The 18,162-nt window shown below is 28.9% G+C and overlaps 1 protein-coding gene and 1 pseudogene across 1 annotated transcript; both read right to left on the bottom strand.

Annotated features, from left to right (window-relative positions):
- Positions 1-6,848: 6,848 nt before the first annotated feature.
- On the bottom strand, positions 6,849-10,685 carry LOC129314113 (S-adenosyl-L-methionine:benzoic acid/salicylic acid carboxyl methyltransferase 2-like; annotated as a pseudogene).
- Positions 10,686-13,254: 2,569 nt separating this feature from the next.
- Positions 13,255-17,624, bottom strand: LOC129314236 (S-adenosyl-L-methionine:benzoic acid/salicylic acid carboxyl methyltransferase 2-like). The gene is made up of 4 exons (XM_054957599.1): positions 17,465-17,624; positions 16,696-17,100; positions 14,861-15,115; positions 13,255-13,851 (listed from the first exon to the last, which is right to left on the bottom strand). The coding sequence occupies exons 1-4, from the start codon at positions 17,537-17,539 to the stop codon at positions 13,501-13,503; spliced, it is 1,086 nt and encodes a 361-aa protein (XP_054813574.1). The 5' UTR covers positions 17,540-17,624; the 3' UTR covers positions 13,255-13,500.
- Positions 17,625-18,162: the final 538 nt, after the last annotated feature.

The raw sequence follows: 18,162 nt of genomic DNA, 5'->3' as shown, positions 1-18,162 counted from the left end.
AGATAGGTATATACCTGTAATAAGGAATTATTAACATAACTTGCTTCTCCGATGCCTTCATTCATGGGCAACATTGAAACCACGCCCATTCTTAGAGTTATGCTTCTTCTGTCACTAAGATCCTCCCAGTCACTCGTAGAATCAATTTTTCTTGTGGTTCTAGGAGGATTGATGATTGGTACTCCAAAGAACGTGTGGCACTCGTTACTTCCCATTGCAAATGTGGGCTCTTACGATCCTATTACGACCAATAAATTCAAAAATGACCAAAATCTGGAGAGATTTATACAGGTGGATTGGTGATTGACCAGTCCAAAGGGTGAGTAGCTCTCGTTACTTCCCATTGCAAATAACCACTAGAATGTGCCTCCAGAGTTTTGAAGAAAAAATAATTATATGATGCTAAACAAATAATATTAAACCCTAAATGCTAAATCAAATTTTAATAAACTCTAAATTAAATCAAATATAATTTCTATCACTAGATTAGTCATTGAACTGTTTGAGGTAGTAGTTTAAGGGCCTATGGTTCAACTAGGGATTAACGTAGAGTTAGATCAATCATAATTAAAATCATATATTTCAATTTAAATAAAACAAAAAATATTCATATTAATTAACTATGGGAAAAAGTAATGTTCAAACAAAAAAATTCTTAATTTTCAAATAAATAAAAAATTTATCCATAAAATCTGATACAAGTGTTCTTATATAAATCTTAATTATAAGTTTTTGGAAATAATAAAATATAACATTAATTGCCATTTTGTCAGTTTAGCATAGAAAGGTGTAAAATGAATAAAATTATGAAGGAAAAAGCATATTTATTTCCAAATTTAGGGGGATGACATTTGCCTTCTAAAAATAAATAAAGAAAGAAAAGCATATGAATTTATAATTTATTTCTAAATTTATATATTGTGCTTCTTTATTTAAAAGCATTTATTGTTACACAAAAAAAAAAGTATTTGGCATTCTAGACATTACAGATTATTACAACATTATTTTATCACCGTAATTCAATTAAATCAGCCTACACTCAATCTCGTAAACAAGAAAAACGAACACAAACTGAGATAACGCATTCGATACACATTACCAATGTATCGTAGAAAGATACATATAAGTTAGGTTCTTCAAGTTGTTTAGGTTAAATATCCGACAAGACTGGCGAACACAGTATTTTGCTTGGTCATACGGTCAGCTAATATGTACTGGCAACAATTAATGAAAATTAAATTTCTTCAATAATAGCTTCTCTGACGTGGCTCGCAAGTTCCATTACAGCTCTTACAATGTTCCATTTTGTATCCACTGTTAGTATCATTGAGTTCTTCACCAGATGCAGACTTCAATAGTGTTCAGGTCAATATATGCCAATTTCTTGAAGTTAATTTATTAGGAATTATTATTCTTTTTGGAATTATTGAACTTATCATTGCTTGTTTCCCTTTTTAATTGTAAAGAAGTTCAAGTTTTTTTTTAAATATAGTACTTTTAATTTGAAAGACATAAATATTGTTTTTAATCATAATGTTAAAAATATTATGTTTAACCACTAATAGATATTTTTATTTTTATTAATAATAAATGTTAGTTTTAGTGGGATGGGCTATACCCGTTTAAGCACAAAATCTTGTTCAAGTCTCAATCCCAAAAAAAAAAAAAAGGTTTTTACGGGAGAGCAATCTCTTTGCATCCTCGTAATAATCGAGCTTGATAAGATTGAATTAAATATCAGATTCTACAAAAAAAAGGGTTAAAAGGAAATTTGGTTTCTAAATTATAAGTCCAAGAGTGTTTCAGATCTTAAACTTATTTTTTTTTTTAAATTGTGCAATGTAGCATTTACCGTTAAAAAAAAGTTGATTTTGGCTATTTGTTGACCAATAAAATTATAAAAAAAATGAGTTAAAATTACAAACAGGGACTGAATAAATTACAAAAAATGATCAAGATTAAATTGATAATGATCTCGTTCTTCATCTCCACCCAATCCACCCGGTTCGGCTTAGAATGAACCAAAAACGGGTTAAGGCCCTTCGCTTCCTATTTAATTAACAGATTAATTGGATTTTTTATGTAGCGCTTTATTCTCTTCCTTTTTAATTGATTCTATTATTAGTTCTATCATCTCTCACCATTGCAAAAAAAAAAAAAAAAAAAAACAAACAAACAAACACAAAACTCAGAATCATTTTTATCGAAGCACTTATACAAGAAAATACTCTAAAATCTAGAAGTAGAACATATATTAAGTAACCCCCGTAAGTCTCATATATTAGAGAGTAGAGAAGCACACGATTCTCATAGAAGAAGCTCTATTAGGCCTTAAAATAATCTTGAAACCAACTACAATTGTTAGATTGTTAAAGTATTAGTAGACTTCAATTAATATAGGAAGCCTCACATCAAATAATTAATACATAGTCTATGGATTGTGGTTATAGCATCATAAGGTGCATGAAAGACATAGTCAATAATGCATTGAATGATGACACTATGCCTAACAAGTGTGTCTTATATATCTACTTCAGTAATTTTAATAATTTACATTTATACTACCCATATCACATGCTTAAGTTTGATTTTTGTTGTTATGTTTGGCTAATGGTACCATAAGGATTTATTTGTAGAGGAATATACAGTTCAAGCAATTGGTAAACCAAACACAAAAATGATGAAATTGTTCATTAGCTTACTCAATTTGGTTCTTTATATGTTCTTTATACTTAGACAAAACATACTTACTTTGGTCAATTTTGGTTTTAGGCTAATTTTGGCCAACTTAACTTTCAATAGGTTTTTGCTTGGCTGTATAAGCATAATTACTTTACTGTATAAGCATTTTTTAACAATTTTGAAGCTCTTGAAAATTGATTTTGAAAATATTGACCATGCACACAAAATTTGGTTTTTTCTTAGAATTCTATTTCTGGAATAAATTCTATTTTTTTTATTGTATGCACGCGAAAATGCAACTACCTTATTTTTTTAAAAAAAAAAAGACTAAACGATATAGCAGTTATGTAACTGCCATATGGTCCAATATATATAACGATTCCACTATATAGTTGTTTAGGAAACCTATAAAAAATGATCAAAAGTCTAACTCTATGATGGTTATGTGAAATAACCATCATATACTAAGCAATTATATAAACAGTTACTTTGGGAAAACTATTATATAGTTGATTGAAAAGTTCATGAGACTAATAATTGAAACAAACTATATAATGATTATTTGTAAATAACAAATATATAAATGCAACTATATAACGGTTAAAAACTGCTATATAGTTTCTTCTAAATTATATGGTGCCAGAATATATACGGTTAAAAATCATTATATATTAAAAAAAATAACTATTATATAGAGATTATTTTTTAATAGTGTATAATAATTCAACCAATGAATCATGAATCACGATTAGTGCTTTGCTTTGACCAGGCCAATTCACATCGAATATAAGCAATCTCGAAGTGAAAAATGAAGATTGATATAGGTAATGTATTCTATGCACATTGCCAATGTATTATAGAAACAACTATGCCATGCAACTTTGTATCTACTGTTATTATCAGAGTTCTTCAATCGCTACATGCAGCCTTCCAACTTAGTTCACACACCTTTAGAGTGTGTTTGGACTAATTAGAATTTGGATTTGAACCAGATTCTTCATTTGGGTATACAAAAATTATATTTATGGATTTGAATTTAGTAAACTAAATCCATTTCAAATTATAATTATTTTGTAATTGCAAATTTCATTTGTGCCACGATAATTTAAAATTCTAATAACTTCAAACATATTGTTTTCTTCATATTTCACTGTTGATAACTCTATGAGTATCATATCTTTTTTCATCTTTTGTTTATTAAAAATAAAAATAAACTCATAATTTTTTATTTTCATTTTAGTTTGGAATCTCAGTTTATCTCTCTTCTTCATTTGAAACTTTTTAACCTACCAAACAAAAGATTTTAAATATATAAATTTTAAATGTGAGATTTAAATTTTAAATTTAAAATCCAAATCTAAATCCATCAATCCATATTCTACCTTAAGTGATTCTATTGGCATATTAAGTGTGAATTAACTTGGTATGGAATGAAATCCCACATCAAATGGAGTTACGTTGGAGAAGAGTTATGTAAGTGAAAAAATTTCATAGATTTAGTAATATAAGGTTTTGAATTAAGTAATGTCAAACTTATTTATGTGTGATTTTTTGGATATGTTAAATGGCCCATGTATTCTTGTTCCTTTCGACTCAAAAGATTCAAAATGAACGGCCCTTCTTTTTCAACCTCTAATTCCAATTCAGAGGAGTATGGGGTAGGTTCCAGTACGGCAATTCGATCCATTCCACAGCCTAGACTCCTATAGTGTTCAGGTCAACTTTCTATATTTACCTAACATTTTGCAAGGCGAACCTAACATTTTAGGTAGGTCAACTTTTTTCCCCCTGCTTTTCATAAAACTTATTAACTTCATCTTTTAAAAACAATGTAGTAGGAGGACTCATGTGACAGTATTTTCCTCATGCGTGATTTTGTTTCAGCAATAACTCCATCTCACGTATTTTAGGATTTAAAATTAGAAATATATTACTTTTTTTACTAAAAAAATATATTACTTCAATTGTCAGTGTGTTTGAATAAGCGAAAACAATTGATTTTCCCCTTTCAATATCATTTTTTTTAACAAATTATCCAAACAGTCAAAATAAGACAAAAATCGATTCTGATGCATTACACGTGTTTTCCCGTAAACTGATGGAATCAGCTTTTGTCAAAAGTTTATCAAAAAATATTGGAGAAAGAAAATTACAAAAAAAAAGCCCACAAAAAAATTACAACTCTAAAGCACATAATTTAATAAAAATAAAATTAAATTATTTTCTCTTCTCTTTTTTTCCCTTAATAAAATTCAAATTTTGTATCTTCAAAAAATTAATTTTTTATATTTAAAAATTAAACTATATAATAATTTATATAACTAAAATTTATTCTGATTAAATTATCCAAACATTTTCAATTCTGTTTAAAAATAATTTTAGAAAAATAGTATCCAAACAAATTGCGTCATAATGTCACCAATTATGATTAAAATCTATCACTTAATCAATTATTTTATAATCTATTATACCTAACTGAAATTCAAATGGGCACTACAACCAATTTGGTTATGATCAACTAATGAATCAAAAATCAGTATTATATCTCAATTGATTCAATGGTGTTTGGTTGGATTTTATAATATTGACTGCAATTTAGCCGTGATTGAGAATAGAGGCATAAAATGAATCAAATAACCAAATGAAAGCCTATGTTGCTACTATTGAAGTTGATCAATTAATATGATAAATAATAAGAGATTCATCGATTTTTTTAAGTATATACTTGATTTTTTTTTTTCAGGATCTGAATTTGGTGAATGTCCTAGGTCCTTTTGCTTGGTGATTGTTCCAAGTGATATTATGGAGAATGTCGATTCAAATCAAATCATTGCCACAGATATTGGCACAAGATATATATTTTTGCTATGTCCTATACATCAATTTAATTATAGTTGTCAAACTCTTAAGTTGACTTTTTGAGTTTAACATTTTTATGTTTCTACTTCACATAATTATATTAACTCATTTATAAACTCAAACTAGATACAAACTTGGTTCAACTACTGAGTTTATTATTTTTACGTTTCTAGTTTACAAATCATGTCAACTAATTCATAAACTCAGACTAAATATAAATTTAGTTAAATTTATTAAACTCATCAATTTTTTATCGAGTGGAGTGAGTTAAGTATATACTACGTAGAACTTAGTTCATAGACGTGATAGGATTCAAAGAAAAAAAATGTAAAAAGCAAAAAATAATATTAATAAAAAAGAAAATAAAAAATACTAAAAATATTACCCTATTCTGAAAATTTTATGTTTTGTATGATAATCTATCCATGGAGGTTAATTTAATTTCAATGATTTATATTTGAAATATATTTACATCAATTTATAGTCATATTTTATAATTATTGAATTATATATTTTTAATAGATAGTTATTAATAAAGATAAACTCTTATGAGTTTACGATTGGAGTTTATATTTCTGTTATGAGTTTACATAAACTCTTGAGTTTGACAACCTTGAATCTAACTGTATATTCATATGTTGTAGACAAATGATTAAAATGCATTCTTATAAAACCCCTGTTCAATTCATTGTTTCATTTATTTCTAGTCAAGTATAAATTTTCAAATGTTGGTGAAATCTTTGTGGCTACAGTATGTATGCACTCACTGGCAAGAAGATTTGGAATGCTCATGGAATCTAGATCCAATTTTTCACCCATTTCTTGAATAGCAAGAAAATGTATTTATTTCTAATTTCTTGTACTTCTTGATCTAGAATGTTAATTACTTTGATCCGTAAAGAAAAAAAAATCTGTTGGCCCTGTCGGCATCACAAATTATTTGGACACAATATTACTCAAGTAATAGAGCGTTTCATTAAAATCAAGCATACACAATCTCAAAAAAAAAAAAGAAATAATAAAAAAATGAAGACAGTCATGTAGGATTCGATAAAACACTTCCCCATAATTTTTTTTTAAGAAACCTATATCATATGTTGGCTTCTTTAATTGTTTTGGTCAAAGATACGGCAAGATTATAGAACACAGTTTTTTCTTTAGACATATGATCAGCTAATATATCCGGGTAATGTCGAAAGATACCGTTGATGACAGCTTCTCCAAAATGTTGGCTTCTTTAATTGTTTTTAAGAAGCCTATATCATATGTTGGCTTCTTTAGTTGTTTTGGTCAAAGATACGGCAAGATTATAGAACACAGTTTTTTTCTTTAGACGTATGATCAGCTACTATATCCGGGAAATGTCGAAAGAGATCGTTGATGGTAGCTTCTCCACAATGGCTCACAAGGAGAGTTTCAATTACAGCTCCCACAAACTGTGCAACTTTGAATTCATTGTTATTATCATTGAGTTCCTCACCACATGCAGCCTTCCAACGTACTTCAAATACCTCCAAGCGATTCAAAGTGAATGGACCTCCTTTTTCAATTTCCAATTTCAATTCAAATGGGGACGGAGTGTAGAAAGCAACGTTGAATGAATCCATTTGATCTTCCTTTATGATTCACTACACCAGGCACCAAAACAAATTAAGTTTCAACAAAGTTTTTTTGGTAAGTCCCAGAAAATATATCACCCGTGATGTACTAAGAGTACTTGATATACCTCCCCTAACTAAATTACTACTTGCATGAAAGTTGGGTTTAAACCCCCACCACTTACTTAAAAAACAAAAGCACTACCACTCACACCAACTTTATTGGTTCAACAAAATTTTAAAATAAATAAGTTGCAACTATCGATTCATATAATTGGAAACATGAATTCTAATTGTAAACTTAGAGTCACATTTAGAATTTAAATGTTTTATTTACAATCGAAACTCTAAAATTTTAAACTATTTGTAATGATATTTGCAACTTGCTTTTTAAATAAATTTGTCTAGGATCTCAATGTCATTAATTTTCTCTTTTGGTAGTCAACTATCATTCTTCCTTCATTTATTTATTTATTTATTTTTGATATATGTCAAAGAAAATTCTATATTTAAAAGGCTTTGAAATAAAAATATAGATGTGCCTGCAAGACCATGTCATTGAGTGCCTTCCCTGAAAGCTCCAAGATGTTGCAAGATGGGTCACTGCTACTTCTTCCCTCAAGTGTAAGGACCATACGACCTCGTTCAATAAGTTATTTAGCACAACACTTGAGAAACGATGAGAAATCTCCTTGAAATTCATGGCAATGAGCATTTCTCACGTTTAAAGGACTCGTGCTAGCCATGCAAATATTGCCCTTATTATTTTCCACATCCTTAGGAACCTACATATGTGTATGAAACTAGAAGAATTAGTTAGAGGGGCAGAATTTACCAATTATAAATAAGAATGTTATTTTCAAGAAAATATTTTTAATCATCAATGTACATCTCAGTATATACAAAACATAGAAGGCATTGATAAAAGTGTTGAATGATACAACTCATTTTGGATTTCATACTGAATATACCAAATGTATATACTTGTCGATAATGTATTTTTAAATTATTATAACAATAAATTCATCAAAACTGATACATTCTAATGATAAATAATTTTAATAAAATTCTTAAAAGAGTCAAGGAGGATAAATGAATTCTAGGGGCATATTAAGGTTAAAAGTCACAAATTAATATAGGGGCTGACCACCACCAAAAGTTATTATTGTTTCCTACCTACAAATTGATAATCATACCAACCAACTAATGAGCCCGCCAAATTTAAAATGCAAAAAAAAAAAAATTAAAAGTGAAAATCTATAAATAATATTAAAAAAGAGATTAACCATCCCCCGGACTTAATTATAGAATAAACCAAATTCATAGATTTTAAGAAATAATAGTTAATATCCTTAAACTTGTAAAAAAAATTGACTTTTCAATTTTACCCTTCACAAAAATTAACGACCACAATAAACTGTGTTTAGTAATTATAAATTGGTGTAATTAAGGCAGGATAATATTAGGGGGAAATTTAACTACCAAGTTTAAACTTATATTTAGGACTAAATAAGATTTTAGAATTTTTCATATATAATAGGACTAGAGAGACCGAGGGAGTATACATACTTGAGACAACCAATGAAGGCTATAGGAGGAATGAACAAACTGCAGAGAACTAGTAGGCAGAATCCACCTACCATTTGGCTACTTAGCCTTTGTTTGAAGCATTCATAAGACTTGAAGATATTGTTGAAGTCATTGCCAGGGAGGTCATTCAAGAAAACAATGTATTCTGGAGATTCATATGGTTTAGTTTCAATCAGTTCACAAGTCATAAAGTGTGTGGTCCTGAAGAACAACCTAGATCTGCAATTGCCAGGCTCTGAGGTTGTCTTTCTCTGTACAGGCATGTTATTGCTTCCTCTCTTAAGCTCTTAGTTAAAGAAATAACCTTTTTCTGTCCACGTATCACCAATTAATCATGAATATGCGTGCAGTGTTAAATTAATATGTATATTTATTAGTATATTTTATGAATTTTCTTATACCTTAGCTTCATGGGACCATGCAAGCAATCAATCATCAATCAATTGGGATGCTAAAAAGGATTTGATATGTGGCAAGATATATATACTTATTGTAAATAACTAAATCTATAATGAGACAAATTTTAGAGACTAAGTTTCATTATCCATAAAATAAATTATTATTTATATCTTTATACTATGCATTGCTAGACTTGAAAAATATTTAACTTTTAGACTTGTGTTTTAGTCCGAGTGTACCAATTTTTTTAATTAATTTTCACTCATTGCTACTAAAGACATTGAAATTGGATTGAAATCAAACAATGGATCGGACCTCGCGAGAGCTTTTATGGAAGAATGGCAGTTATGTCCAAAAATATTAAAATAATAATAATTAAGTTGTCAACAAAAGTTTTAAAAAATAAATTTTAAATATAAATTCAAATAGTTATAAATAAGAATTCTGGTTGTAATTTAAGAGTTATATTTGAAATTATAATGTTTTATATGTGATTGAAATTTTTATATTTGTAATTATTTGAATCAATATTTTAACTTATTTTTCATGAAAAAAAATTCAAGAATATACTTGTTATTAATTTAATTTTTGAAATTTTTTGTCATTTTTTCGGGACTAATTGAGGCCATCTACTTTGAAAGGAGTAGGACCAGGCCAGGAGAAAAGACATAGAAGGTATCATTTTAAGGATAATAAATTTTCAAGTCTCAATTATTAGTTTAACCAATTAAGTTTAATTTTTTTATCAATTTTGTCCCTTATATTTTCTAAAATTATCATGTGAATTCTTTAACTTTTAAAATATAAATTTGCTTTCAAAATAAACTAATGTTTAAAATATATTGATGACTTAGCAAGTATATATAGCTAAATGAGAATAAATTAACTTTCAAATTAGTTTTATTTTTTATCAATACAATCCCTTACACTCTATTTCGTTCTTTTATTTTTTAAAAACTTGAGATTCTGTTTTTGTTTTTGACTAAATAATAGCAATTATCTTCATTAATCACATGATTACTATCAATATTTTGTTATCTATATTAGAAAATTTTAGCAGCGTTGCCTCTTTTTTAATGAATAAGAACTAAATTAATGACTAAAATAAACTTGAAGGACTAAATTAGTAAAAATTAAAGTTGATAGAGCAAATCAATAACAGAGACAAACAAAAAACTATAAGTTACATTATCCCTTTTTTTTTTAATTTAAAGCACAAAGATATATTCTTCTATTGCCATAATATATTTTTTACCATTTAGCGTTGCCAACTAAGTGGGCTTGGAATATGGGTTAAAGGCTACTGAATTGGTTGAAGAAACTTGGTTAACCTTTATCTCTTCAAATCATTTTTCATTCATTTACTTGCTTGTCAATCAACCTTTCAATCTCTTATTCTCATTAGATTCACTATTCACATAACAATTATGTCTAGTGTGGTCATTACTTGCGGCACTAATCCACCCTGTTGATTATAAATGCAATGCGTTGTGGCATTTAATTGTAAAACTCTCTTATAATTTCTCATTTTCTTGACTTCCTTATTACCAACGTCATCTTCCAGCGTTAAATTATATCAACCTATATAGCATTAAAATTTCCCATGGTTTCAATTATATATGCACTTACTTAGCAATCATTTTCCAAATCAAGTTCCATCTCATCTTAATTATTACAAATTAAAAGTCTTCAAAATCATTAGTTTCAAACCTTATTTCATTTACTTTCTCACAATAAAATTTCTGAATATTTCATCATGCTTCTTATTCGTTATTGATTTCTTTGACTTTTCATCATACTTTCTGAATATATATATATATCCTCCTCTAGAATTTGTATTTCCTCTCTAAAGTTTAACATCATCTCTTACATTAGCCCAAAGAGTGCATTGCTCTAGGGCATATAACCGATAATAACATGTTGAATTTTACATCCTTTTCTCCCTCCTAAAGGATGCAACCCAACCATAAAATGAATAAGCATTGCAAACAACTATCTAATTGAAACGGAAGAACATGTGTGAACAATGGATATTGCCATAAAAACTATATGCAATGCAACAAGAATAAATATTTTAAACTTAAAAAAAAGTACATGAAACTACTATGGTGGAAAAGAATAAAAAAATTTAAATTACACTACCATAATAGAAAAGTTAAAACTAACAATTAAACTAATCATGATAAAAAAGAACAAGACTAATAATTAAAAGGGTCTACCATGATTGAATAAAATCAAGCACATTTATTAATGGTCAACCGTAGTAAGAAAAGGATAAAAGTAACTATTCAAACCTATTATGGTTGAAAAGAGAAACCTTTCTACATGAAAAACCATGATAAAGAACCCTACTGTCGTAGTGAAAATTATAAAGTTAAAATTCATTTTTATTTCTAAACTTTTTTCAATGAGCATTGGATACCCTGTATTGATAAATAGGGTAATTTTTTCATTGAACCATTTTTCCAACGGACAATGTTTCTTCTTAGTTTTTGGAAATGGAACAACATAACCCCTAGCTACCATTAGCAAATGTTAATTTGACTAGAAAATGACAAAAAAGAAACTCTTGGGTCCTTGTTTGTAATTTTTTGTCCTTTTCTGTTATTTTCTTCATCTTTTTTCTATAATTTTGCTGGTTCTTTTTTGTATTTTATAGTCAACAAATGTTTTGTAGAACTATATTGTATCATTTTTAAAAGTTAAAAGAAAACATTGCACAAATTAAAAAATGAGTTTAGGATGCTAGACGTTTTTGGACCTATAATTTATAGGCCAAATTATCCTTTAACCCATCTAATAATATGAACTATTTTGGGCAATATGGAATTTAAGGAATTATGAACTACACTGTTCATGACTTGATGCTAGCTCTCTCATAGTGACGATTTCCATACACACTGGTTTACTAAAACCCTGTATTAATTACCGTCTTATGGTTAATTCAACAACAGTGAACAAGTTGGGTGTTAGATGACCTATGTATACATATAACATGCACGCGTGGTCTGCCATCGTCATAATCCTTGTCCCTAAGAATAATAATCCTTTACGGCTCTTTTTTTGCTCATTTTTTGATGTTATTAGTCCCTTCTGTTAGATTATCTAATTAAGTTGGTCGTTGCCTGCTTCGACGGAACTAGAATTTTCCATATCTGAAGTCACACTCTCCTTTGCATAGAATCTCCAATGTGACAATTCCACAGCCTCTCGAAACCTCAACAGTGCGTAGTATCTCAAGCTACCTAACGTTTTTTCTTTTTAGGTGAACCTAATATTTTAGATATGTTTCTTAGACTTTTAGAAATGTACAATCAAGATATTAAAAGCTGAACCAGTTATTGAACTGATTAAGAAAATAATTTAAAAGTCAATGGTTCAATCAGGGATTAACAGAGTTAGGTCAATAATAATTAAATTCATATATTCCAATTCAAATAAACAAAAAATTCATATTAATTAAATATGAAAAGCAGTAATATTCAAATAAAAACATTCTTAATTTTAAAATAAATAAAAAATCTATCCAGAAAATCTTATACGAATTTTAATTATTAGTTTCTGGAAATAATAAAATACAACAAGATTAAAAATCTTAAATAAAGGATTTAGATTTGATTTAAAGATCAATATGTTAAACAAACAAAAACAATAAACTACTAACTATCCCTTTATCATTCACCTCCTCCTGTGAAAGAGGAGAGGATGATCAAATATGCAAAAATTTCCTTTTAAGCTATGAGAATACCCAACTAAAAAGTCAGCATGGATAATTACGTAAAGACAGAAATGATACAAATTTAGAGACCAATCTTTGTGATAAAATAAACGAAACTACAAGAAAATAGTCTAAACAAACAACAAACAGAGCAAGCCCTAAAGAAACTAGTCAGGAAATTACTGTTCTCACTAATGTTATTATCATCAGCAATTTTTTTTTTTCTAGATGACCAAAGCCATGTGAATATACTGCCTCCAAAATACGCGGTAGAAATCTACCTAACAGTTTTCTATTACCTCAATTTTTAGGTAAACCTGATACACACACATGTCAACTTCATCTTTTAAAAAATATGAAAGACAATTCACATATTGGACAATTTTAATTTTCCTAACGCTTTACATCAGCAAATAACACTACCTCACATAATTTAACATATCTAAAATTAAAAACGTATTATTTTAATATTAATTACAACTGTATATTTTAATCATAGTTCAACTATTGACTTTTGAACCGATCGGTGCCATGACCAGACCAATTAAAATCAAACAGACACAATCCCAGAATGAGAAATGAAGACAGATAGATGGTTTATTCGTTACACATTGCCAATATATTATAGAACGTAACCATATATGTTGGCTTCTTTCAAATTGTTTTGGTCGAAGATAAGGTGAGAAAGACAAACATAGTTTTCTCCTTCACCAAATGATCAGCTATTATACACTGGTAACGAAGAAAAAGATCATCCATAATAGCTTCTCCGAAGTGGCTCGCAAGTAGAGGTTCCGCTACAGCTCTTATAAGCTGTGCAACTTTGAATCCACTATTATTATCATTGAGTTCTTCACCACATGCAGCCTTCCAACTTACATCAAATGCCTCCAAGCGATTCAAAGTGAATGACCCTTCTTTTTCGATCTCTAACTCCAATTCAGAAGGGCATGGATAGTAGACAGGAAAGTTGAATGAATCTATCTGATCCTCCTTTATGATTCCCTACACCACTCACCAAAACAAATTCTTCTATCATGATCTTTTTTTGTAATGCATTTAGTAGAAAATTTCTGTGTTCAAATATATATATATATATATATATATAGTCAAATTAAAAAAATAGCGAAAATGACAGTTAAAGACCCCTCAGAACATTAATTACGTTTAAGGACCTTGAAATTTTGGGTTGTAGTCCTTGGTTTAAATTAAAACTTTTATTTGTTCTTGTATTTATATTCTACATTTTCAATACCTGGCATCTACATATTCAGTACTCAGTTTTTCACTTTTTTTTAGTAGTTGTCTTGGATATTTTCAAAACTCATGATTCATATTTTCTCTACTAAAAAGAATAAAAAATAAGTGTTGGACATATGAAAAATGAATATCAATAACATTTAGGGTTAATATAAAATTTAGACCTTGAACTATAGATTCAGGAATGATTTGAACCCTATGCTAGTAATTGGTATATTTTGAATCTTAAACAATTAAAGCCAGTGCATTCTCGCCCACACAATTAATTTGAAACTAACAACAATTACTTTTTAAAGATAGTGGGGCCCACATTCTCTATCTACTATATGTTTAAAAAGTAATCGTCATTAGTTTCAAATTAACGAGGGGGGAGGATGTACCAATTTTAATTATTCAAGGTTTAAAATGTATTAATTATAGGTATATGGTTTATATCGCTCCTGAACCAATAGTTCAAGGTCCAAATTATATATTGATCATAAGATTTAAGATGACTATTGAAAAACTAAGTATTAAAAAGACTAAAGATGTGTGCTATAAATGTGGATTAATAATACTAAGTGCTAAAATATTAGAAGCTAAGTATGGAAAATAGGAAAGATGAATATTGAAAAAAATTCCATTTGAAAAATGTTAATTTCAACCAAAGACCATAGTCTTTTTTTTAATTTCAAAATTTCAAGATCTATAATTGCAAACAACGTTGCTAGAGAATCTTTAAATATAATTTTTCCTAAAAAATATAAGTACGTACCTCCAAAACCATTTTTTTAAGTGCTGTAGCTAAAAGCTCCCAAATGTAGTTAGATTCGTGGCTAGATGGGTCGTCACAACTTCTTCCTATCAATGTAAGTACCATATGGCCCCCTTCAACAAGTTCTTGAGCACGACACTTGAGAAATAATGAAAAATCTCTTTGAAATTGGTGGTAGTATGCCTTTCGGACATCTAAAGGGCTTGTGCTTGCACTGTAAATATTGCCCTTATTGTTCTCTACACTTTCGGGAACCTATGCCAATGAGAACACAAAAAATAATTAGTTTAGAGGGGGGGATTCATAAATTTTTTTCAAGAAATAGAATTTTAAAATAATCAATATATATATATATATATATGTATATAAGAATATAATACATAAAAAAAATGTAGAGGCCAGTTGTGAATAATGCAACTAATTTTGGATTCTATATATGCCACTCCCAGATACACCTAATTTTAATGAAATTTATTAGAAGTAAAGGGGGGAAAATGAAAATTTTAAGGAGGCATGTCAAGGCTTTCTCTATTGAAGTAAAAAATATTACAAACAAGTTAATATAATTGGCATAAGTTAATTTATAGGGGGTGATCGTCTCGACATGGTTACTCTCGGTTGAATATCATGGAAGACGTTTTGAAGGAATTGGAGGTGGAAAATAGAATAGAAGCGATGTTAATTATAATCTTTCACTATTCACGCACATCAAAATTGAATTGTGATGGAATCGCAACGCAAGAATTGGCTACCATGAGAACCTTAGTAAGTAGTAATTAAAAATAAAATTCAGAAATCACAAACAGAAAAACCCTTGAAATTAAAATTAGAAGTTGAAACAAGAGTTTAGGGGGTTTGGTTTCAGTGCTATCACCTGATGAGCATTGTGGGGCTCATCAGGGTGATGAGATATAGACTCTCCATATTTTAATATAGACAGTCCAAATTTAAAATTTTTATTTTTTATTTTTATTATATATATTAAAATAAAAATTATAAAAATTCTAATAAATCTATGTTATCATTAATTTGGACAATCCATATTTAATTTAAATTATCCAAATTTAATATTAAGATTTTTTACAACTTTTAAAAATTGAATTTGCAAACTCGACATTTTAGATTTAAAAATTTTAACTTCCAATTTTTTTTTGAAATTTTTATTTTGGATATTATCTTTATTTTTAATATTGTATTTGAAGAAACTAAAATTTTTATAAATTATAAAAAAATTATTATCAAATATAGACTATCTTGAGTATATCTAGATTAATAAAAATTATAAAAAACTTTTAATATTAAATTGGAGTATGCATATTGAATCTATATTGTCTAGATCAGTGATAATAAATTTATTAAAAAAACTTATAACTTTTCATTTTAATAGATATGAAATAAAAATTTAAAGAAAACCTTAAATATGGACAGACCAACTTTTATGATTCTTGAGCATTGAAGCTGATTCCCCCAATTGAGGGGGAGAAGGAGAATGAGGTTATGTGATGAGCATCAAAGTGTTCATTGCTCAGATGAGATTTGAATTTTTTTAATTTACTTTAAAAAATTCAAATCAAATTTTTAGATTTATATTTCTTAGTCCAAACGAGCAAAATTTTGTTCCATCTTTAGTCCATACTTTAATTGAACCAAAAGGGACATAAAATTATTCCAAGTACATAGGATTGATAATCCCACACACAGTGAGTAACTAACAAATTACCGCACTTTAATTAATTTCCAAATATTGACAATAAATAAATTCTCAATAATCTTAATAGGCAGAAAAACATACTGAATAATCTTTCAAAGAGAGAGTGATCATTAAGTATGCACACCTGAGACATCCAATGAAGACTAGAAGATGAATGAACAAAATCCAATGAATTAGTAGGAAGAATTCTGCCATAGAAAGAACCTGGAACCCCAGTGATGTAGCATTGATCAATCCCACCTATCACTCGGCTACTCAGCTTTTGCTTGAAGCATTCAAGAGACTTGAAGATATTGTTAAAATCGTTGCCTGGGAGGTCATTCAAGAAGATGGTGTATTCTGGTGATTCATGGTTTAGGTCTCTACGTAGCTTCTCCACAATTTCAATCAGTTCACCAATCACAAACAAAGTGTTTGGTCCAGAAGAACAGCCCAAGTCAGCAATTGATAGGGTTCGAGGGACTCTTTCTTTGTACAAGCAAGTTATTGCTTCCTCTCTTGTAGGTTTAGTTAAAGTAATCACCTTTTGCTGCACATCAATTATGTAGGTGTGAACACACACACACACACACAAACAACAAACAACTAACCATCTCTTTCATCATTCACCTCCTTTTGTGGAACAGAAGGGGATGATCAAAGATGTAAAAATTTCCTTAAACCCATGGGCCCAACACAGGTTATTAAGACGTTGGATGATTCCAAGAATTTCAGCTATGACAGGAGGATCAACTGAGAGCTTAGAGCTATAACCTCTAACCATTCCCCATTTTGGTGCCTAATGATGTTACCACAACCACTATTTTAAAGCATGCCATATATACTTGTTGCATTCTTGGAGACATGCAAACAGTTGGAATGCTAAAGAGGATTTGATGAAGATAGGTATTAACCTGTAATAAGGAATTATTAGCATAACTTGCTTCTCCCACGCCTCCATTCACGTGCAACGCTGAAACCACGCCCATCAATAACTATGTTCCTCTCAGTCACTGGTAGAATCAATTTTTTTTTTGTAGTGGCAAGACCCAAACTACAATCGAGATTTATGTAGGAGGATTGATGATGGGCACTCCTATGAGTGAGTGGCACTCGTTACTTTCCCATTGCAGATGTGGGCCCTACGATCCTGTATATTAAGACCAAAAAATTCATAAACGACCAAAACTTCTGGAGAGATCTATACAGGTGGATTGGTGATTGACAGTCCTAAGAGTGAGTGGCTCTCGTTACTTCCCATTGCAAATAACCACTATCATGCGACTCCAGAATTTGAAGATAAAATAAATATATGATCCTAAACAAATAATATTAAACCCCATATACTAAATCAACTCTTAATAAACCCTAAATCAAATCAAATATAATTTCTATCACTAGACTAGTCATTGAACTAGTCAAGGTACTAGTTTAAAGGTCAGTAATTCAACTAGAGATTAACCAAAAGTTATATCAGTCATAATTAAAATCATATATTTCAATGTAAATAAACAAAAATATTCATATTAATTAACTATGAAAAACAGTAATGTTCAAATAAAATTTATCCTTAAAATCTTATGCATATCTTATACAAATTTTACTTATAAGT

This window comes from Prosopis cineraria, unplaced genomic scaffold, assembly GCF_029017545.1.
Source record: "Prosopis cineraria cultivar Desert tree isolate PC_DT_omini unplaced genomic scaffold, ASM2901754v1 PC6, whole genome shotgun sequence".
NCBI lineage: Eukaryota > Viridiplantae > Streptophyta > Magnoliopsida > Fabales > Fabaceae > Prosopis > Prosopis cineraria.
Note: the sequence above shows the minus strand (reverse complement) of the source record. Positions and strands in the feature narration are given on the sequence as shown.

Coding starts and splice junctions, on each gene's coding strand:
- LOC129314236 (XM_054957599.1), bottom strand. CDS start 17,539: ATGGGCGTGGTTTCAGCGTTGCACGTGAATGGAGGCGTGGGAGAAGCA. Junction 17,101..17,464: donor CTAATAATTCCTTATTACAG/GTTAATACCTAT, acceptor ATTGATGTGCAG/CAAAAGGTGATTACTTTAAC. Junction 15,116..16,695: donor GTCTTCATTGGATGTCTCAG/GTGTGCATACTT, acceptor TCATTGGCATAG/GTTCCCGAAAGTGTAGAGAA.